Source organism: Brienomyrus brachyistius, chromosome 1 (assembly GCF_023856365.1).
Source record: "Brienomyrus brachyistius isolate T26 chromosome 1, BBRACH_0.4, whole genome shotgun sequence".
Classification (NCBI taxonomy): domain Eukaryota; kingdom Metazoa; phylum Chordata; class Actinopteri; order Osteoglossiformes; family Mormyridae; genus Brienomyrus; species Brienomyrus brachyistius.
This window is the reverse complement of record NC_064533.1, coordinates 51,251,184-51,274,499: the sequence shown is the minus strand read 5'-3', so window position 1 is coordinate 51,274,499 and position 23,316 is coordinate 51,251,184. Positions and strand designations below refer to the sequence as shown.

The window sequence follows — 23,316 nt, the reverse complement described above, 5'->3', positions numbered from 1 at the left end:
GGCCACTGTTATTGACACTAAGGTGTGATGTGCCTTAAAGCACGTTCTCCTGCCGTTTTTCTCTCGATTTTCCAAAGAGCGCTACAGGATACCCAGTTCTCAAGCCATTCGAAATACCCGCCAGATAAAGGAATACTCGGCAAACACATTACTGAGGTCTCCAAGAAAGCAAGCGATTTCTGACTGCTAAAGTACTCGAAGGAGAACAAGAGACGCTCAAACAGACTATCACAATCTCTCACATATAGACTCACACTGTCAACCACTACGCGATCACTAACTTTCCTAAAAAACACACAAACAAAAACACAGTGTAGACTACCATAAAAATAAGGATGGCATTTATATTTAATTACCCCACAAGAGATATTTTTATGTTTTAGGATTTATGTGGCATCACATTGGCAGATGGTTGGACAAAACAGTTTAAATAAGAACTTGCACCATCTCTCCAAAGGGAAAATAAAACCACAAAGGCTCGTTCACAGTATGGACTGAACAACATCACACATTTTTTGCTCTGCATCTTTTCCCCCAAGAAATGTGTTTGAACAAGAAATTAGACGAAGAAAAGCTGAATTTCACCAAAACCGTATCATTACAAAACCAAAATCCAGTATACGGGTGAGTACATTGGCTCTAACACTATAACAGTAACAATTATTGCTCCTGTCACTAGTGAAACTGAGGGGACACAGCACTTGCACAAGAGAGGCCCCTACAGGAATTAAATCTGTCGTTACCTATAAATAACCATCGATGAATGCATGGTAGAAAACATCCAGACAGGCGTGTTTCTAGAAATTTCTCAATAATCATCCTCCTTCGCCTCCTTTCTCATGTAAGCAATAGTTGAGGAATGTCCTCAAAAATGTCAGCATCTAAAGCAGGGTTTCTTAACTGAGGACCAAGGGGTCCGCGGCCGTATTGTGTGAGTTCAGCAACCTCTGAAGTGAAAAAATGTATATCTTCACTTTCATTGACCTTTGAGATTTAAGGGTGAATGGCTCCACAGGCCACAGCAACCTGCCCAAAGAGAAACTTTCCTCTACAAGGGGTTTCCAGACACTAACCTAGACTGCATACCTAAGTCACAGCACAAACCGGAATGTATGATTGCGACAGACCATAAATCCTGCAAGTATCAAAAGAATTTAAACTTAAAGAGTAGATGAGGAAGGTAAAACAGCGAAGAACATGGAATAAAGAAACACAGAGGTTTGTATTGCTAAGATCAGAAAATCCCGCAGGATTGATTATCTACAGCTTTTCATGTGACCTTGTTTGCTTCACGTGTTGCTAGTAATGAGCTGCTTGTTCAAATGTCACATAGATAACATGCTTCATGAAGCTGATCACTGAACCAGGTAGCTTCCACATCCGTTTCTTGTCTTGGCTTCGCTCCTCAGGTGCTTACCTCCACCAGGGGGCAGTGGGGAGGTGACACGGCACATTAATTGGTGACTTCTGCCCCATGCATGCTGCAACCCACAACTGCAGAGGTGCCAAACTGTATCCCCGGGTGATGTGGCAAAATCCATTAAGCGAGTCTTTTCAGCAGAGGCGGGCAGAGGTCCAAACATCACCCTTTGTGTGCGAAAACACATTAGAATCCAGAGTGATTTCCATAAATTTATTACATTATTATTGTATTACTTTGTTTTTCTGTCCTCACAAAAAAACAGAATTTGTCCTTTGTAAGGCATTAGCAGCCAAAGCATGCTTCGTACACTCCAACGCTGAAAGTGTCCATCACAGAATAGCAAATTTTTACTCACAGCCCAGTAAACGACAGAGAGGCATGGCATGACCACATCCCTCTCCCCCTGAATCGGATCAGAATTCAGCAAACATGCATTCGGGGAAAAAAAGCAGATCGTTAGAGTGAAGCACTTTTTCCTTCATTACCAACAACAGAAGTAATATTTTGATTAATGTTAGAATCACCCTCGAATGTTGGCTGAGACCATCAGTCTTTGGTACTTGAATGGCACTTAAAAACATGATGTGTAAACTTCGATACTCAGTAATTGTGCTTCCTCTGCTCATGCGACGTGAACATGGATCTTCAGCAGTGAACCCAAGTATTAGGCCTTGTGAAAAATGAAGAGTGACTCAAGGGCAAATTCAGAGAAAACCATCTCTTTTAACCCACAAACCCATCGCACACAAACATTTACACTCAGAGGACGCTGGCCTCCCTTAAAACCCCAAATATCCATCCATCCATCCATTTTCCAAACCGCTTATCCTATTGGGTCGCGGGGGGTCCGGAGCCTATCCCGGAATCAATGGGCACGAGGCAGGGAACAACCCAGGATGGGGGGCCAGCCCATCGCAGGGCACACTCACACACCATTCACTCACACATGCACACCTACGGGCAATTTAGCGACGCCAATTAGCCTCAGCATGTTTTTGGACTGTGGGGGGAAACCGGAGTACCCGGAGGAAACCCCACGACAACATGGGGAGAACATGCAAACTCCACACACATGTGACCCAGGCGGAGACTCGAACCCGGGTCCCAGAGGTGTGAGGCAGCAGTGCTAACCACTGCACCACCATGCCGCCCCAAAACCCCAAATATTCCTGCAAAAATTGGACACCAGGAATCAGTCTAAGCTTTATATAAAACGGAGCAATACAATGAAGTTGGAGCATTTCCTGTTTACAGACTTTCTTTTACAAAGAGTCCTTTCTAAATACAGTACGTCGGAATTTAACTGGTTTAACAGACAACAATATGATCGAACGTACAGGAACTGACGGTGCTGAAAGGGCAAGGAGAAAGAGAGCAGTCAATGGATTAAAAAACAAATAAAAGGGAGTGACTGGGGTTAGAGCACAGAATGGAGTGTGAAGGCTGGACAGTGGACTGCATTTCTGGGACGTTTTAAACACAATGTAGAAACCATAGAAATGTAAGTTTCCGGTCCTGGTTATTCTGGAGTGTGAGGAGTTGAAAGTTCTAGACCGGCATGTATCCTTCATGTTTCTATCATGATAAGGTGGTAAAAGCTTGCTGAAGATAGCATTGAACTACCTAACACTGGAGTTTAAGGCTGCTGCCTTTAGTTGCCACTGAAATCACTTCGTGTCACACTGTGCATTGACTCTCTGTCTCTACACCCATTCGGAACGGAAATCAAACCTGACAATCTTTAAAAGCTTTCTAATATCACCCGAGTGTCTTAAAACATCTGTCAAGAGACTCGCTAATCGTGCTTAAATCGACAACATAAAATGGCAGAACTAAAAAAATAATGGAGTCTAGCCCTCAGGTTGAGGGTCACATGAGCGAAGCGAGGGATACGGTAACGTGGGACGTGGAGAGCTAGCGGATGGAACGTGGAGACGTGGAAGTGACCTATGTCACAACGCCTTAGACGTCCTGCACTGCCATGGCGTGTTGGGGCCAGCTGTAGGAGTCCAGGGTGAAGGAGTCGTAGTCGGGGCTGTAGACATGAGAGAGGACAAAGGCCTCTTTGTCTTTGGGCTCTGGGTACCAGGAGGCAATGTCCTTCTTGTAGGCGTAGTCCACGATCTGAGGGAGAAGCCAAAGAGACGGTCAGTGTGGTGGGTTCCATCGCTGTGAGAAATTTATTTTACAGCAAGTTCTCCACTGACCTTCATCGCAATCTTGAAGGACACCTCCCTGATGGTATTCAGAGGGGGGTAAAGTCGGCCCTCTGCTAAATGCTCCTCAGTAACCATGTCTGCTAAAGCCTGATGGGGAAGGAGGTGAATGATTAGGAGCACAGGGAGACGGATTAGAGGCATAGGGGCAGGATTAGGGGCGTGGGGGCAGGATTAGGGGCGTGGGGGCAGGATTAGGGACGTGGGGGCAGGATTAGGGACGTGGGGGCAGGATTAGGGACGTGGGGGCAGGATTAGAGGCATAAGGACAGGATTAGGGGCGTGGGGGCAGGATTAGGGACGTGGGGGCAGGATTAGGGACGTGGGGGCAGGATTAGGGGCGTGGGGGCAGGATTAGGGGCGTGGGGGCAGGATTAGGGGCGTGGGGGCAGGATTAGGGGCGTGGGGGCAGGATTAGGGACGTGGGGGCAGGATTAGGGGCGTGGGGGCAGGATTAGGGGCGTGGGGGCAGGATTAGGGACGTGGGGGCAGGATTAGGGACGTGGGGGCAGGATTAGGGACGTGGGGGCAGGATTAGGGGCGTGGGGGCAGGATTAGGGGCGTGGGGGCAGGATTAGGGGCGTGGGGGCAGGATTAGGGACGTGGGGGCAGGATTAGGGGCGTGGGGGCAGGATTAGGGACGTGGGGGCAGGATTAGGGGCGTGGGGGCAGGATTAGGGGCGTGGGGGCAGGATTAGGGACGTGGGGGCAGGATTAGGGACGTGGGGGCAGGATTAGGGGCGTGGGGGCAGGATTAGGGACGTGGGGGCAGGATTAGGTACGTGGGGGCAGGATTAGGGGCGTGGGGGCATGATTAGGGGCATAGGTGGCAGCACGGAGCAGCGTGGGACAGGGCTGCTGACCTCAGCCGTAGTGAGGAAGATGTCATCGGAGATGTGACGCACGCCACAGGCCATCACGCCCAAAGCCACGCCCGGGAAAATGTAGGCGTTGTTGCCCTGGCCAGGGTAAAAGGTGCGGCCATCCACCAGGGTCACCTTCTTGAAGGGGCTTCCACTTGCGAAGATGCCCCTGCCCTGAATTAAAGAGGGCAGGACACCAGGCATCACTCTCAGAGACACAATGTGGGGGAAAAAGGGAGGTCAAAGGTCAGGGTCAAAGGTGGGCGTTACCTCCGTCAGCTTGTAGCACTGCTCCGCCGTGCACTCTGCCTTACTGGTGGGGTTGCTGAGGGCGAAGATGATGGGACGCTCATTGAAGCTTGCCATGTCTTTGATGATCTTCTCCGTGAAGGCCCCACCAATGGCAGCCACACCTGCAGAGAGAGAGAGAGACAGCGAGAGAGAGAGAGAGAGAGAGAGAGAGAGGGCATCCTCAGGAAAAGGCGTGACTCACAGGACGCCCACTATCTGTCTTTTCTGAGCCTCAGAGGATTTGCAGAGACGTGACTGGAGATTATTTTGAGCACTTTCAACTCACACTCTTACTGTTATCAGTTATCAGAATAAACAGAAAAATATTACCATCTACCATATTACATCATCAGTATTATTATTATTATTATGGCAAGACACCTGGAATGAAGAATTTTCGGTCCATTTTGGAAATAATCGTGGGTACGGTTCTGACTGAACTCCACTCTAAATTAGCATTCATTCATTTTTCATTCATTCCTTTCCCCTTCTCATCATTTTGTATAAATTATGCAATTATGAACTGCCGCCCGCCTGTTATGTGCCTTGGGGCAACTATATAGTAAAAGCTGCTGCATAAAAATTAAGTGAATTGAATGGGAACATGGGATTGTGCCGGGAGCCTGCTGAGCTGCAGGCTGTTCCCTGGCGGCCCGTGTGAATGTCACTCTTACCGATTATGGCTGTAGGTTTCAGCTTCTGCACCGCCTCCTCCAGGGTTTTCACCTGGGGGTGATCATGAGCAAACTCCTCCTTCTCATGGTTCAGGTGACCTCGGCCCTGCAGGTCACATGACACTGGCCGGTGAAGTCTCGAACCACACACTTCACAAGTGTACTCCTGGGCATTCCTCAGGATGCATGATTACCTTGACGATGAGGCCTTTGGAATCCACCATCCAAATCTTCCTGCTGGCCTCAGCATGAGGGATACCCTCCTTGGCCATGGCCATGATCAGCAGCTGCGCAATGCCCATGGCAGCCTGCAGGGCGATGTCATAAACACTCAGGTCACATGATCACACTCTGTGCTGCAATTCTGTCAACATGTGAGATCACAGATTTAAGGTAACGGCTCCGCACCTCTCCTGCCCCCTGAAACACAAACTTGTGGTCAGAGATTTTATTCTTGGTTATCCTTAGGGCTGCCAGAATCCCAGCTACTGCCACAGCGGCGGTACCTGAAAGAGGCACAATAAGAAACACTCTCAGGAGAAGTTAGCAAAAATGCAAAGCAGAAAGTTACATCAGCCACAACTTTGCAGTACATACTGAACACCACTAGGGGGCAGTGCAGGCTTTTGTCAGAATAGCCGCACAGTGACAGGTTGTGTCATTAAACGCTCTCTCCAGGTTCATTTCTTGGCATGGGTTCAATCAGTACAATTTGCATGCCGGGACAGCTCAACAGAGGATAGCCGTGGGATACGGGGTCGGGACTTCAGGAAGGGGGGGGGGGGGGGCACGCTGCCAGATAATTCTGAGTCATGAGGGTCTGGGTGGGGGGCACCACAACCCAGGGAAAGAACAGATTACACTGCCCTTGTTTACTTAAAATTCCTCTTTCATGCTAACTGCACAACTGCAGGAAAGTCAACCCAATGGTTCCCTAGGTTCCTAGGAGCTGCCTGGCACCTGTACAGTGAGACCCAACTGCTGCCCTATTCATTCCCTAGGTTTCTAGGAGCTGCCTGGCACCTGTATAGCAAGGCCCAACTGCTGCCCTATTCATTCCCTAGGTTTCTAGGAGCTGCCTGGCACCTGTATAGCAAGGCCCAACTGCTGCCCTATTCATTCCCTAGGTTTCTAGGAGCTGCCTGGCACCTGTACAGCAAGGCCCAACTGCTGCCCTATTTGTGTATTTGAGCACAGAGGCCTGAATGGGAGCAACTCGGGGAAGCGGGAGCAAGGGGTGCGACGGGGAGGGGGCACCTTGGATGTCATCGTTGAATGTACAGTACCGGTTCCGGTACTTATTGAGAATGCGGAAGGCATTGCTGTTGGCAAAATCTTCAAACTGTATCAAGCAGTTCATCCCATACCTGCAGGACACAGAGATGGACAGTTAGAGCAGCAGATGAGGCACATGGTGCTGGGGGTCAAATACATAAAGATAAAAAGTACTGAGTTTCAGATGCACCGGCAAATGGTCAAATCAAAGTAAACTTTAATTACATCACAGCGAAGTCCCAGATCCAGCCACATAGAATCACCTTCTATTATCCAACCAATCAGCATCAGAGTATAACAGCAAAACTCTTAAAAGGACAGAACGAGTATTTGTCAGGATAACAGGCACGATGGTCACTGAAGCCATCAAGTTACACCGAATTTCTCCAGACTGTGCCCTTTTAATATAGGATCAGTGTAATAATCTTCATCCATCCATTTTCCAAACCGCTTATCCTACTGGGTCGCGGGGGGTCCAGAGCCTATCCCGGAAGCAATGGGCACGAGGCAGGGAACAACCCAGGATGGGGGGGCCAGCCCATCGCAGTGTAATAATCTTATCTACTGGTAATCAACACAATGCGTTCACACACACCCATAAGATCACAGAAAAACCGACAGGTCTGCTTAATAACCCCCCCCGTAATGAGCTTCCCAGGCCTGGACTGACAACCCCCTTGCTCTTTAGTCATCAGCTGATAATATGTGATAATATGTGACATCGGGAGGCATCTACAAACCCAACTCACATCCCCACCCGGCCTTCGTTCGGTTCTGTTTATAGTACCGAAGTGTGTATTTGTTCTTTCCTAATTCAATTAGCAGGCTGACATTTGCTGTTTATTAATAAGGACCAGCCCCAAGTGACTCGACAAGTGAGTCCAATAACTGCAACATCGGACCAAAGCTGACGAATGACGAATGTGTGGGTAGGAGACATGGAAAGTGTGGGTGTGGGACGTTACATCGCCAGGGCTGCGGATCGAATCGATGAGATGCCTCCATTAATGGCTCTCAGATGTTGCATGCCGGACGACAGCTGAGCCCAAACAGATCCGCAAGGCCCTGCCCGTTCAGAACCAACAGACCTCTCAGTGAGTCACTTGACACGCACCCCTCACGCTCAGAGTCCACATTTTGGACACTCAAGCGATGTGAAGCTGGCGTGCGTGTCTGCAGTTCTGTATGGCATCGTCCCTCCCAGAGAAGGCTCTAAAGAAAAAAAGCCTGTGACCCCCTCCCCCCCCAAACAAAAAACTCCAGACACAAACAAGGCATTGTTACCCCAACCCTTGGAAATGGGTCCAATAAATTTCCGTATCGCTTATCTGCACATGTTCAAGGAGATGGAATTAGCAGTTTTCTCATGACTCCAACATCAATAGATAGACAGACATGGAGACAAACACTGAGACAAACAGAGCGATAGAGAAAGACAGAGAGGCGGAGTCAGAGAGAGACAGATGGAGAAAGAGACAGGCAGGAAAACATACAGAGATAAACTAGCAGAGAAAGAGTCAGTCAGAAAGAGTAACACACTGTCAAAGACGGACAGACAGACAGACAGACTGGGGGACAGGGACAGACAGAGACAAAGGATGAGAGACAGACAGACAGACAGACTGATAGTGGAGCCTGACACATGTCACTGAGAGATGCAGTGTAAACAGACTCGCTCACTTGTCAGTCACGGCCTGCATGAACTCGTCGATGAGCTCGTCGTACTCCTTCCCTCTCACACGCTTGTGCTTCAGCCCGATGTAGAGGGGATCATCAAGAAGCGTCTGTGCCAAAAATAAAGGAATAATTACAATGAACCATAATTCATGATGTCATCTCAGCCAGTTACAGACTGACATCATCAAAGAGATACATGATAACCAACCAGATGACAGTATGCATATCATCCTGCACTATGACATAGGCATAAGGAGTGCTGTGCATCGGATCATCTGCGGAGAGGCGGGATTGTGGGACATCAATATCCAGGCCCTGTTTGATCCACGTTAATATCTGTCTGTTCCTGGGATCCTGCAAGAATGCTTGTAAAATGGATGTCTGGGTCCTGACATGCAAAATTAGGGTTGTGGAGCTGACATTCTCTCCCAAAGCCAGATCTGCCTGGCTCTCATGCTAGCAAATCTGTAACTTCTCTCTGCCCCCATTCTGTCAAAGACCCCGGTCATCTGCCGCACTGTCTGCTCATTCATGCACTCTTGATTTAAGCCGGCGTGTCGTACTCAAACAGCTGTCGGTTAACTGAGGTCCGAAGACGCAATTTCTCAGGCTATCTATGGGAGAAGCATTCGTGTTAGTGTAACCATATGCTAGCCCACATGCTCAAATGTCTCCTATCCAGTGATGCTCTTAAACATGAACAGATCTCAGGGAATAAAAAGGCATAAGGCTGGGTTTCAGTGCATTTCAAGGTCTTGGACTTCCCATAATCAGGGACACCGCTGCACACAAGGAAACACGGGCCTGCACCAGGCCAGAAAGCCTGAGGGTTTCCTGGCTGCCTGCCCAGGCTACAGTACCTGGTTGTCTGTTCCCACATCCAGAAGCACAGGCAGGCACTGCTGGGGTGGTACCCCTCCGCAGGCGGTGTAAAGGGCGAGCTTGCCCACAGGGATGCCCATGCCGTAGCTGCCCAGGTCACCCAGTCCGAGGATTCGCTCACCATCCGTGACAACAATGGCCTGCAAGTAAGACACACACATACAGTAGGAACAGTGGTTACACAATGATCAGACTTGAGTCCGGCTGTCTACTGTTCTGACAACCATTTACCAAGTTACTGAATAACCCAAATACTATATTTACACCCCAGTGACCAGCATCCCTCCCACACTGCCATTTACCTTGATATTCTCCTCTGGCCAGGAGCTGAGCATGGTGGCAATGTGACCCTTGTCATGGATGGTGATAAACAGGCCTCTGGAGAGGGTGACATACAAGACGAGCCATAAGCGTTCATATAAGCACCAGCAAAAAGGTGACATAACAACAACAAAGTTCTTTAAAATGCGGCATCAAAATGTTAAAATTCAGGGCTGTCGGGGGAAATATTTGTACGCTCATTATTTTTATGGGACACCACTTTGCAGAGGTCCTGTCCAGTAACAGGGAAACCCACTGATGACTTAAAGGACAATAACAAGTGTATAATAATCAAAACAATGAAGAGAGCAGACATCCTGGCACCTACAGAAAGGGGAGCATTTGCACATGGAAACAGGAGCGTAGCAGGTCACTCCTCAAGGAGCGACTGGCTGGTGCCTCCTCGAAGAGCAAGGGTGTTCCTCCTCCCCCCCTACAGCAGCTTCACATTGGGGGCCACCCCTGCTGCATCTGACTCACCTCTCCTGTGCAGGGGATTTCCAGTTCAGAGCCCTCCCCAAGGGGGCCATATTGGCATATTTCCCTCTACGAGTTCCAAAGACATTTTTGTGTGTGTGTGTGTGTGTGTGTGTGTGTGCGCTTTTGAGATGTGCTTTTCACAACATCTGAGACAGAATTCACTTTAAAGGGTCCAACAAGACTGTAAGAGGCATTACAGACCCCACAGGGGTTCTGAGTGCTGTTTAAGGGGGGAGAAAAGGAGTCTGAGGACCCAGAGGAAAGTCAATCTAAGTTCCTGTGTAAAAAAATGATGGGTAAGGTCTGCAAAGACTAATGGAAAAAGCAGGAATTAGTGGCACAGCAACCCTGTATCTCTGTAGATAAAACGGTCGGAGAGTGTGAAGCTCACCGCGGCCTCCGGAAGGCCAGGCCGTACTGCTGGCAGGCCAGCCCCACGGTGGGAGTGTACACGATGGGCATGAACTCCTCGATGTCGGAGGTCAGCACGCGGTAGAAGAGCTTCTCATTCCTGTCCTGCAGAGTCATCAGAAGGATGTACCTACAAAAGCAGGGGGGGTGGGGGCAGACCACAGAGGATGGGTGGGTCTCATACGGGGGGCCACGGGCTCACGTACGCCGTTATGGCGACAGACCGTGTTTGGCAAGGCCTAATTAAAAAAAACAACAAAAAAAACAGAAAACAATTCCCTAAAACAATAACCAGAAACCGTGTTTATTTAAACGGCACGCCCTTGGTGATAGGCTGGCGACGGCCCCACGTTGGTGATGTCAGATGATGGGATATATATTTTACTCTTGGCTTGGGTCTCGCTTCAGGACATGTGTTGTAGGTTAAGCATTGGCTTTTGCCTTTGTTAGAGCAATCCGACTGCTGGGTCTGTGTATCAGGTGTGGATGTCCGCTTTGTTCCATGAGAGCAGCACGTGTGTTCGGGAGTGTACCGGGCTCGGCCCACATGAGGGTTCGGGGACCTCACTTGTCCAGGGGATTGCTCCGAGTCTCGTAGCTCTTCATCACCCGCAGCACCTGCACATCTTGCGTGAGGAAGCAGGGGGGCAGCAGACCGTGGATTCCCAGCTGCTGCCTCTCCTCCAGCGTGAAGGCCATGCCCTGAAGAGAGAGGGTGCACTAGGCCATTAGCTGACTGCAGGTTCCCCAATGGCCCCTGAATATGCATCACACAGAATTATAATCACCCAGGATTATGCTCAAACTCTTCTCAGACACTCAGATCGACCATCAGTATTACATCCTCTTTCAGCTGAGGGTATTGTAGGTCAAGCTCTTCCCCACACAACTGCTGATTATCAAAAAAAAAAGCTGAAAATGAAAAATACCACCTGAAAGTATTATACCGTTATAAGACCGCGGATGTGCGCAAACACCACGCAGAATTACTCCCAAACAGCATAAGGTGGCCAAGAAACACCGAAACCCCTTGGAAATGATACCGACAAAACTTCCCCAGGAGACTAAAATTATTGTGCGTCTCCATCCTGCCATTCATCTGACGTTATGAGGCAAACGCCAGTTGACAGTCCGGCATCTCAGAAAGCATAACCTGATTCCACCCACCGGATAGGCCAAATTTCAACACTCGACCTGAAGCACAGCTTCCCATGCCTGAGGCACTCGTGTGTCACGCTGGAGGGGAAGGGGGCTTCAATCACTGCCCAGTTTTCCAGCAATAAGCAGGATCCACATTTACAAGGGTCAGCTCTCTCACAGCTGTCAGCCTCCCTTTGCCTTTCCTATCATGAGGCTCTCTGCCAAGCATCTCCCCCTCTGATGGGTGGCTGTGGGAGTAATTATACAACAGAAATATCAGACACTGGCACATGAGTCTGGAAAAGACAGATCAGAGCAGAACCATCAGCCCAGGGCCACCCGGTTGAGAACAACATGGGAGAACCGTGGGATCAGAGTTTTAGAACCTGTTACTCAGCAGAGATGAGTGCGAGGTTTATAACAGCTTAACAAAGGGAGACCTTCCAGTGACAGGGCTGCAATGACTTCTGGGAGTTTTAGGTTTATCAGGGGTTTGGATGTCATGCCGGTTACTCATCAAAATGCCTCAATCTGCACTTCTACACTCTCATTCGTGAAAATTCCCCCTCCACAGCCCCCAACGTGTTTCCAATCGTGCCTAGAGCATGTTGTGATTACCATGGCAACAGTGATGGTCTAGTCTCCCTGGGAGACCAGCCATTACAGAAAGGTATGAAAAGCAGTTGGGCATGTTCCATATCCCAGCATTTGCTATTTCCTGTCATCGCATGAGATTCTCCCGCTGAACTCTGGCTACTTGGAAAATATTAAGGTACACTACCCCCAGGAGAGGCTGCCGGCCTACACACCTACTACACATAGCAAATGTTTAACGCCAAGTAAGGTGGGTAGTGGAGCAAGACAAATCAAGATATTACACACAATCCCAGTACAGCTGTGCCAGGCTATCGGGTCTCTACCACAGAGGGAGACTTTGGTACTGACTGATGCGAGACCCCCCCCCCCAGGTCTCATTTCTGAATGTTTCAACAGCACAAAACAATCACAAATCACAGCAGCGTCCGGAGAGTGAATTCATGGCAACACAACAGGAAAAACATTCAGTCATAATATCATAATATTTAAAAGACAATGAGAAAGACTGGCTACTGGAGCTGTGGACAAGTAATGCTGATACCTGATCCCTCAATCTGGAGATAAATAAACAACCAAATCCATCACCAAGTGGTGAGCTTGTGCAAAGGTCAAGGAAGACTAGGTCTATGACCCTGAAGCCCGAGGATATGAAAAGGAAAACTGGTCCAGAATAAAAGAAAACACACAAGACTGACTAAGTCTATAATGCATCAGATACTGAAAGATCCACAACAATGCATACCTAACAATGCATCAATGGGGATTACAACTCTCTCTTCCCATCAAGGTCACACCCATCTGTATTTCATAAGGACTTCTGAGAGTCCTCCAGAAAAAGGTTATATAAAAATTCGGCCCCCTGAGTTGCATAGCTTTAGAGCCATTCCACCACTGCCACGAATCCATGTTATACACCCTAAAATGCTTGCTCGAGGTCTTCAAAAAATGCTCTTCTGGGGAAAAAGAAAAGAGCTGGTCTCCAGTGCACCAAGCTGCCTCACCCATCGTTTCATCCCAGCCTCCCAGGGGTGACATCACTTCAGCCTGCCTGTTCCTTACGTGCCTTTCCTGTAAGTGGCCCAATCCGTTCCTAGCGAGCACTCTACTGGCATGGATCAAAACTGGGCGCAACAAATATGACATAGCATTAGTGGCCAATGTTGGGTAATGACGGTTCCTGTGTATTTCAGGGGAAGTCAGCTGAAATACTTAGCAAAAAGAAAAATGGGGGCAGTGTTGCCAGGACATGAGCTCCACCCAGCTGACACTTCATCTCATCTCAAAACCACCATCTCTCATCCTGCTTGAAACGCTGCCATTTGCTCTAAGCCTAAAATTCCGGCTCCCCATCCAGCTCTGATTGCCGTTCGTGGTGCACGCCATTCCTTTATGGTCAGAGGAGTGACATACCACCTCGGGAGATGTAGGTGCGTCAGCGGATTTAGACTTATTGCTAGATGGCTGCTTTTGAGGCTGCTACAAAAATACACAAAAGATATTAAGTTTAATTGTGTTCTTGGCAGGATCCCACCTAAAACAAAAGTGCTTTATCCCAGCCAGGCTCTTAAAGCTGTCCAAAAGTCTATTCTATATACCCCAGACATGTGTATAAAATTTGCAAAAAACAGATATGGAGCGAATCAAAGAATCTATTTCTGAGGACAGGATGTGAGGGAGTGGAAGTGAATATGGAGAACAAGGCTGAGCTTCAGCACAACAGTTGACCTTACTAACCTTTCTGCAGGCTTGCTTGAGAGAGGGGAGTTTATTTACAAAGCATACTGAGGGCTACCCAGCAACCTTTCTTTGGATTGTCTTCTGGTAGCTATTAGCTTGCACTTGGCTCCACTGAAACAGATCCTGCTACTGTGGTAGAGCTGCGGCGACGTCGTTTGTCGGACACTTGGCCCTCCTTGCCTTGCCAGCTACGCTACTCCACTCCGTCCACAGTCTTCCAGAGCCATTCCACATCCTCTGCAAACGCCCTTCATGCAGATCAGTCATCCCCTTTGATTCGCAACCACAGACTAATCTGCATCTAGTCACAACCACAGGCTTCCTTCCCAAATTCTAGCAGAGACCAAAAATCACTTCATGAGATGGCCAGTATCCCCTGACTACGATCTAGAAAGGCCTGCTCACATTCACATAGGTTCCTTTACTCTTTTAGATCTTCTCTTCCTGTTAGCAAGGGTGTTTACTTCATTGGTACCGTCGCCACCAGTCTGATTCATCTCATTGCACATCACAGGTCCTGTTGCACAACATGATGGTCGGTGGGGGGACACACACACCCAGGTCTAAATGCAGCTGAAATGCAAGCTAGAGGCAGCTGAGCTGACCAACAACACACCAGAGAAGCCTTGGCCAACCTGAAGCTTCCAGAGCAAAGCTAATCAGACCCCGCAGAGATAACCAATCAGCAGGTGACATAACTGGAAGCAGGCTTTCCAGGTCGTACCAGCCAAGAGGCAAGGTGTGTTTGTTTGGTCAATATCATGCTCAGTCAACTGACAACAAACTTCGAAAGCTGTCACATCGTTGACACCAACCCTCCTTTGACTGGTGGGTCAGAGCTGTTCATGTGCAGAATGAAGGATGACTTCAAGTAATGGGAAGAAAAAAAAAACACTCAAATTTAAAGTGTGTCTATTTACACAACACAACATTTATTTAAGGATTTAAACCCCACTACTGTAATTTGTTTACAATACAGACATGAGCTAGTCCAGCTAGAGAGCATCTTTAGTCGAACTTGACAACTTCCGATTTCTCCAAAGCAGAGTAATAAATTAACGTCCTTCTCCACCAGCGAGACGGGACGGTGGCGTGCGAGCTATTTATGGCGAGCGATTTCAGGCGTGTGCTGGGGGCAGGTCTGTCCCTCTGGAAACAGGTCTGTGCTGGGGGCAGGTCTGTCCCTCTGGAAAGAGACTGGCTGCTTCACGCCAACCCACGCCCATCCATAGAAAATTATTGACAATTTAGGCACTGGACGGGGACCTGTAATCGCGCGGAGGGAGTCTAAACGCTACAGTTCAGCTTTTACCGAGTTACTTATTCCGCATAAACGACTAAATTAGGCAGACAGAGTTAGTGATGCGAGAAAACATGTGCATCATCTTAAAAAGAAAACAAACCTCCCTCCTTAATGAGTCAGTGTAATTGTGAGTGCAGACACTTCGCTGGGCAATTTAGCTTAGCGATGAGTCACTCACAGGATGGTGGGGTGCAAAAATCAACATTACCCAGGTCATGTGCCTGCCAAACAAGGCCAAAACTCAGACCAAACCTAAAGTGCCAATTAACTTTTTGGGGACAGGGATGAATCGCACTGCTATTGGTCCGGATAAAGAGAGGGTGCCCCTGGAGACCCTAGAACCAGAGGAGATCCAGATCGGTCAGCCTGACAGTCATAACCACCCCCCTGTCTCATACCCAGGACAGGAATGCAGTTTGGGATACGGTACAAGTGCAAGACAAGTAATGCGGGGGCTATTTCTGTCCACCAATGGAGACCCAGGCTGGTTTAACTCCCCTTTACTCCTCTGTCTCCATTTCCCTCTGTCCAATACCCACCCCCCTCCCCTCCCAACTCCTCCTCTGCTCCTTCTGTCTATACATGGACATTTACACAAACAGCCACCAATTCTGAGAGGGCCGGCAGAGTGTCCACTCAAAGAGTGAACATTGATTCGGCATCTATCAAAGAAAGTGCTGAATTGCACAAAAGAATCAGTTTGATATGGTGCTGGCCCAGCATTTGGAGATCAAAGTCCAGATGAGGAATTATTAGTTAGATATATTACAGCACTGTACAAATTAATTTATAGAGTTTAGTAAAGAAAGACTTATAGACCTACACACTAACCAACCACATACATCAAATACCATTTGGCATCCTGGAGATGTAAATATTATGGTATTTCGAGAAACGTCCCAGAGAAAGGTCATCAGATACGAAAGGGGACTGTATGGAAAATCTAAACAGCCTTGTTAAAAGGCCTGTTTCATCCTAAAGCAGTGGAACAGAACAATGCCCGGGCTGCCCTTTACAACGGGAAGGTATACGAGTCTTGGTATTTCCTAGCTAACCCTAGACTCCATTAATTTCATGAACACGTGTTATGGAAACATGCAAGGTCACAGCACACATGTGTAGTTCAAGGCCGGAGTGTGGCGGACAGACGAGATGGTATCAGTCTTAGAAACAGCTCATGATCCAGCCTCTCGCCAACCACGTAGACGAGACTGGTAGGGGGTCCCTCAGTCAAAACATGTGAGGAACATTCCCACCACTCTAACTGTTTTTATAGGTATGTGCTGTACTAGGCTTTCTGTCCCAAACGGTTGCACATTTCTTCTTAAAAAACAAAATATCAAAGATCTTACAAGAACAAGCAATTCGGGTAACGATCGATTTTTGTTAACCTTAACAAAAGCAAAAAAACAGACTAACAAAAAATATCCGATGGAGATACCCTACTGGTGTGAAAATTCATAAGCAATGGCTCACACTGGCACAGACACCTTGACAAATGACTTGGGGTTATGAAAAGCTTTCAGAAAAATGATAATACAGGAAAATCCCAATTGTAGTCCAAAATCCTCAAGTATTCCAGAAATACCTGACACCAGCATCACAGCAGCCACTGGGAAGGATTCCATACCCGAAAGATCGCATCTGGGGCAAATAACTGGACGCTCTGAATTGCAAATGGAATAAGTTTTTCTCCACTTGCTTTGAGGCGAAGTAGTTATCATAATAAACCAACTGGACAATGGCTGTAATATAATAGGTTCCTGTAACTAAACCACCGCTAACACAACGGCAAAAAATGTTGCACAAAAAAACCCTCCAAAGTTAAGCTTTCCTAAAGGCATTTATCATAACACACATCACCTCCAGATTCTGTGGGCCTGTTTGGGTTCTTTCTTAACTGAAGCAGACCATTTAACTGAGAGGGAGTGCATGCGTGTGGTGGGCTGGGGGGGGAGGGGGTCATTAGGGTGGGGATGCTGACTTTGAATAACCCCTGAGTAGCATTCACTGCATCCGTCTTCAGGGCCCAGGGAGCAACGTGCCCTGAATATCGGCCAGATTTCAGATTCTTCTTCATAAAAAAATGACCTCAATTAAAGAGGGCTGCACTGTAAACAAAGTAAAACCAGATTTCATGGACTGAGGGCTCGAGTTACACGTGAGATTAGTCCAGGCTGCTTGCGGTAATTAAAGAGCATTCTCTCATACACATACACAGCTGTGGCCATGACTTATTCACCTACGACTGCCGAGAATCATGGGAAACTGGAGGAACGACAGAATCATCAGTTAACTACCATAGTAATGACTCCTGACAGACTGACAATGTGATCATTCCGATTTCTTTGTATTACTGAGACTATTAACTCCTATGTATACTACAAGAATTACATTGATATTTACTTAACCCCCCCCCCCCACCAGATTTGGCTGCCAAACACGGGTGGAAAAATAAATAGCAATGGTGAGGAAAATTAGTGGTTCATTGCAAACACTGCAATGGAGTGGCATTCAAGGGATTCCCCTGCCTCTTACCCTCCCTGTGATTCATGGAGCCCCTGTCAGCCGGTATTGATATATATGTGTGTGTGTGGGGGGGTGCATTAACCCTCCTCTAGCCATTTCCATGCTTTCCAGGGATGATTGTTGTTTAGTGATCCAAGTGGTCAACTAAACGTGATCATCGAAGGTGCTGCCAGCGATGTGGCTTCCCAACACGTACATGAGCCCATGAGTCACAAGACATAATTCCAAAACCCCGCGAAGTATCCTGCATAATTACAGCTAGACTTTGGGGCTGACGAACTGGTTGGAACTGGTTTAATGTTGCACAAAAAAGCATATGGAAGGACTGCATTCCAGCTGGAAATGACTCAAAATTGTCAAAAAGGAAAGAAATTTAAAATATATTCATTTCCTACTGATATATTTGATCTCAGGGACTTCGAATCAGATCTAGAGAACCTTAAAAGAGAACTTTTTAAAAAAGTCCGGGTAAAAAAAACAGGAATAGCTCATTTTCTGGATGTCATTCCGACTTCTGAGATCCTTAGAGGCTCCGTTTCTATTTAACACAGCACTTTAGTTCTGGGGAACCAGGCTCAGTTCATTCCCAGAGTGTTATATAAAACCTTGCTGGGCCAGCTATTGACCCAATGAGGAATCACCGCTGGGAGCCTGTCAGGAATCCAAGAATTACACTTAAAATGCAGTTGTCACCTCTTCTGCAACCAAATCCTTTTTGTTGAGCCATGTAATAAATGCTTACATTTCAAACAGCCCACATTTCAAACAGCCCACAGCCAACACTGAGAAATAGCCGTTTACGCCACACAGCTGCCCTAATCCCAGTGCTCCTGTTCCATACCGTTTACCTTTAAATAAATCATAAGAGAGATTATTTTAACAAAGGTTTAATTGAGGTGAAGGCCCACAGCTGCCGTCAGCTACAAAGTCAAGGGCAAAATCACTAATGAGTTAATTATTAAATCTCTTGTCCTTAAAGTATATACAAAAAAAAACATTTTCTAGAATAACGTAACCCTTAGCAAAGATAATTATCCTTTTTACTCAAGTACCAAGAAGCAGACATTTTAAAGTTCTCCAGGAAGTGTTTCTGGATTTTATTTAAAAAAAAAAAAAACAAGACTTTAAACTGTTCTGTTTTACTTACGATTATATCTGTACCATACTGTTATCCATATGTACATCTTTGGATGTATTGCATGGATACTGTTCCCAAAATATTATTCATTTCATAAAGGTTTGCCATGACCCCAAAACTGTGCTAAATTTCCTGGGCAAAGGTCCATTTATAACTCTGCTGGTTCAACCTGCTATGTGACCATAACGTCAACGGTTACCACACATGTACAGCTGTAAATTCATATTGATATCTAATAAATATCATGTCATCCTGTGAATAGACCCTTGCAGACACAAGCCAATATGTATTAATCCACTGCACTTCATGATGCACAGAACTAAACTGCATTTCAGAGTGGTTCTTAAGAGAAATTAAGATCAGGGTTCAAAGCACTACGCACTTCAAGACAGTGGAATATTGTGGACCAATAAGCTCAAGTAGGGTGCATTAAAAATGCTATTTGTCTACAGTGTATTTAAAGTCACCCTCTTTTTCCATTCTTTTGAACCCCTTACTGTAATGTTCAAAAGAAAGCATGTATTGAGGTAAAATTAACAGCCTCCTGGGAATACAGATATTTATCACATTTCTGCAGACCTCCTATTTAAAAGGTCTTAATCATTTATCTGCATTCTGCATGTGGCCTGAAATGTGCAACAGTTGGATATTTAGTTTCTGGTTTTCTGGCAGAATTGCTAAGCACCTAATTTCCCATACAAGACCTAAAATGCAGAAAAAGGAACCACGTAACGTGAAGTGTAGCATTACACAAGAGGACAACATTTTATTATTGGGAACCTTTCAGCCGCAAGATTAATCAGCATATTCAGATGGCCGAAAATAAGCGCCTCACATTTCGCAGTCTGAAAATTGGCACACCTGAAATAATCAAAGTCACTGATAAACCAGGTCTGTGTCAGGTGAAGTGAAACCACCGCTTCTCATTTATGGCATTGCAAAGCATGACAGGACGAATCGCCGGTAACACCGTGCCAGCCTCTTTCGTGCGAACTGATGTCCTCATGGCCGGTATCTTATCTTACAACACCTTTGACAACGGGCACTTATGAAACCGTAACTGAAGACGCGCCCTAGATACCCCCCTATTCACACAGCAGTACGTGTGCAGTCACCGATTACACTGTGATTCAGCAGCCTGCTCTTGCACGCATTACTAAACCTCTGTGTTTGGGCCAGCACGACCTGCTTTGCGCCACACTGTTACCCCCGGTCACCTTCCCCACACCCACAAGCTGCATCACGGTGACACCAAACTACACCCAATGTCACACAGACTGGGAAAAGAAACAAATTTATAAATAAAGCTGCAAACTGTAATCAGCAGGGGCAATTAGAATACCAAGGAGAACATTATAGGCTCTGACCTCATTTAGTAGTTCATATTTTATCCTTAAATGAACTTTAAAAGACTGTGCTCTTTGGCTTATGACTATGGAGATTCATTGAGAAAAGGTAGAGAAAATATTCAAGGTTAAATGCATATACTAAAATAAATGGTTATATTACCCACCTTTGGCCATCTTATCAACTAAATCATCAGAGGTGAAAACATTAATACATATGTCTGCAGACCAGCGTCTTTAAGGTCGTTTCGTGATTATGGTTGTTATTAGCATCGTGCCATTAATACTGTACCTTGTTCAGGTGCGGGTTTCTCGTGATGTCATAGCCGCGTTTCTTGGTGCTGACGCTGCTCGCGCTCCGGTACCCGGGGTGCTTCCCCTGGCCCACGAGCGCCGCGACGCCGCCGGTGCCACTGGCAGCGTGTCTGCACAGTGACAGCAGACTCCTGCTTGGCATAGAGTTCATATCTCCTGTTAACACAGAAAAAAAGAGGAAGGGAAGGGAAAATCAGAACAATTCATTTCGTTTCAACCGACCTATTCAATCACAGGCTCTTTAATAGCGCATCCGAACGTTTTCCACGACTTGAACCGAGAAACACTGCTTATGTTACTGAAAACAACAAACAGCACCGGGCCTAAGCAATGCAGTTAGCCAACCGCTAAGCTACAGAGATATGATCATTAAGAATGTAGATGAATGAATCGTTTTTTCTTGCACTCAGCAGTGATGGAGTAACCGGCAACATCCTTCGCAACCTTTATTGCTCACATCAGAAATGACGTGTTTGCACTGGATATATCTGTATAACAATAAAGCATCTGAGTTAGCTATAGGTTTGACTATGCACACGTTACCGGGTACAAGCTACTGCGATACTTACGCACCTCAAAGCGGTCGGTCCTACAGCGTTGCGGTCTGACGTCCTACGATAGGTAAGCACAACAGCTCCGGAGTCTCTGGAGGTTTGATAGTCGGATGTTGCCGTAACCTGCCGAAACGAGCTGACCTACGTTTTTTTTTCGTTGTTTGACATTGACACTTACACTTCCCACTGGCTGGTTCAGAAAGCCCGCCCCTTTTCCGAAGTAACCAATAGGATGGAGCGGTGAGGGTGCACGCTGCACTCGCGCCAGCACCCTGTTATTTTCAGGATGCACTGGAGGAGCGGGTGGGTCGTTTTATCGTTTTGTCAGCACTTTCCCGCGTTACTAAACTGAGTTACTACCTCCGTAATTTGTTTTTATTTTAAACTCAAATTTGTGTCTAGAAACACAATAGGGTATGTTTGCTTCTTTAGAAAATGAATGAACACATATTCGATATTTTATTTATTAATATATAAACATTGCAAGTTGCATATTCCCCAGATCTGCAAGTCATGGAAGGTGTTAAAACCATGCAATCGTAATATACAATATCATTTTTTTTATTAAAAAGGGATAATTTTTTAAAGGTGTCTAACGAGTAGCAGGTAAACTGATTTAACTGCTTTTATGAGTGATGTTAGCTGATTCACTGTGTTCAGGTTAGTTCCCTTATATCGATGAAAATGTACTGTCATGGCAGCCGATAATAATAATAATGTGAATGTGTTAGTGAAACCAAACTGGAAATTCCAGCAAAAAAAGTCTACTGCTAAGTTATACAGATATATTTAAAACAATCGATAAAGTCTATGGAATATAGTTTACTCAGATATACTGTCAATATTTAATATTTATAAACCAATCTTTCACCTCCAAAGGCTGGGGTCCACGCTGGACAGGATGAGTGTCCAGAGCACCTATACACAAAATGGGCAACTCAGAAACACCTACCTACACATCTTTGACCTTCAAGAAGAAAACAGAGAGACCGTTTATGTCACAGGGAAAAGACACACAGAGCAGAGGCTGGGTTCAAATCCTTTGGAGGTGTGAAACAACACTGTAGCCCATTGGGCCACCAGGCTGCGCTACAGTGCAAAGTTTAAAAAAGTAAATATAGGACTTTGGGAGGTGGTTAGTTAAATTGAAACACTAAAGAGAAAATATTTCTTTAAGTTATGATGATTTTGCATAAAGTTTAGAAATCAGTAGGCTGTCTTACATCTTCAAATGGAAACTGCATCACTGGAACATAGAAACGGGGGCTGAATTTTTGTTTATAATCCAAATTTCCAAGGAGGCGTCTGAATGATTGATTAATGGTTGATGAGTTGACACCGATTCCTTTCACTGGCAACATGAGGAAAAGCAAGACATTTTAAATTACTGCTTTACCGTGGAAATCCCCAGTGCTCGTTGTACCACCATTAGACACAGATTGCTGTTACAGAATCATTGGAAAAATGGCTTAATCATAGATTTGCCCCATGGACCATTAAACAGCTGCAGGAAATTTAGCACTGCTGTCCTTCATGTTCCAAATGCATTTTTTCTATTCGCTTAGCATTCCTCTTCTTAATTTCAGCGATAAATTATTTCTCAAACTAGCTACTTTTGTAACACACTTTTGCAACTTGATGAAACATATAAATACAGATGTTATGTTCTAGTGCAGTTGACAGAGAGAGGCTGAACGTGGCCTGTTCTGCTGTCCCGGGTGCTGTTCCCATCATATGGGGCTGCTGCTTGACGGCCACGGACTTAGAGAGCGTAGGGCCCCTGGGATGTTCTGAGCTCGCTTTGTTATGCCTGTGGTGACTGGTAGCTAAAACATATGAGCAGAAGTCTTACAGAAGCATAATGAATCTTTGGTGAGAAAGCAGAGGCATATTTGTTTCAGGCATTGGCAGACATTCCAAGTGGAGCCGTATGACTAACTGCAGAAGAATGTCAGTGTCAGGTCACATGACCTGCCCTGGCTCCGCCCGCATCTCCAGGCCAATGCTAGTGCTGAATGCCTATTGCACTGGCTTTCACTAGGGTCAGATCTGGACCCCTGGAGACTCTGTCTGGGGCAGGAAATGAAACCAAAGGAACACTGTAAATCATCGTTCACCGACCCTGCTGGACGCTGAGCGGTGAG

At 46.5% G+C, this 23,316-nt stretch overlaps 2 protein-coding genes across 2 annotated transcripts in view; one reads left to right on the top strand and one right to left on the bottom strand.

Annotated features, from left to right (window-relative positions):
• The first annotated feature begins 427 nt into the window (after positions 1-427).
• Positions 428-23,316, top strand: part of LOC125750750 (serine protease 23-like) — a 30,048-nt gene continuing 7,159 nt past the window's right edge. Inside the window, exon 1 of the mRNA XM_049028992.1 lies at positions 428-624. The gene's annotated coding sequence lies outside the window, so the exon portion shown is untranslated. The remainder of the gene's footprint in view (positions 625-23,316) is intronic.
• LOC125750715 (NADP-dependent malic enzyme, mitochondrial-like) lies at positions 1,620-21,351 on the bottom strand. Its single transcript, XM_049028928.1, has 15 exons — positions 21,192-21,351; positions 20,596-20,774; positions 11,082-11,215; positions 10,494-10,643; positions 9,604-9,679; positions 9,280-9,441; positions 8,423-8,526; positions 6,725-6,834; positions 5,876-5,973; positions 5,662-5,775; positions 5,468-5,573; positions 4,773-4,915; positions 4,503-4,676; positions 3,631-3,729; positions 1,620-3,547 (listed from the first exon to the last, which is right to left on the bottom strand). Exons 2-15 carry the CDS (start codon positions 20,767-20,769, stop codon positions 3,386-3,388), a joined length of 1,806 nt encoding a protein of 601 aa, XP_048884885.1. The 5' UTR covers positions 20,770-20,774; positions 21,192-21,351; the 3' UTR covers positions 1,620-3,385.

What these genes read in the sequence shown, in the direction of transcription:
- LOC125750715 (XM_049028928.1), bottom strand. Translation starts at nt 20,769, where the DNA reads ATGAACTCTATGCCAAGCAGGAGTCTGCTGTCACTGTGCAGACACGCT. An exon ending in ATGCAGGCCGTGACTGACAA is followed by an intron (nt 6,835 to 8,422) that starts GTGAGCGAGTCT and finishes TGTGTCCTGCAG; the next exon opens with GTATGGGATGAACTGCTTGA. An exon ending in GAAACCTACAGCCATAATCG is followed by an intron (nt 4,916 to 5,467) that starts GTAAGAGTGACA and finishes CTCTCTCTGCAG; the next exon opens with GTGTGGCTGCCATTGGTGGG.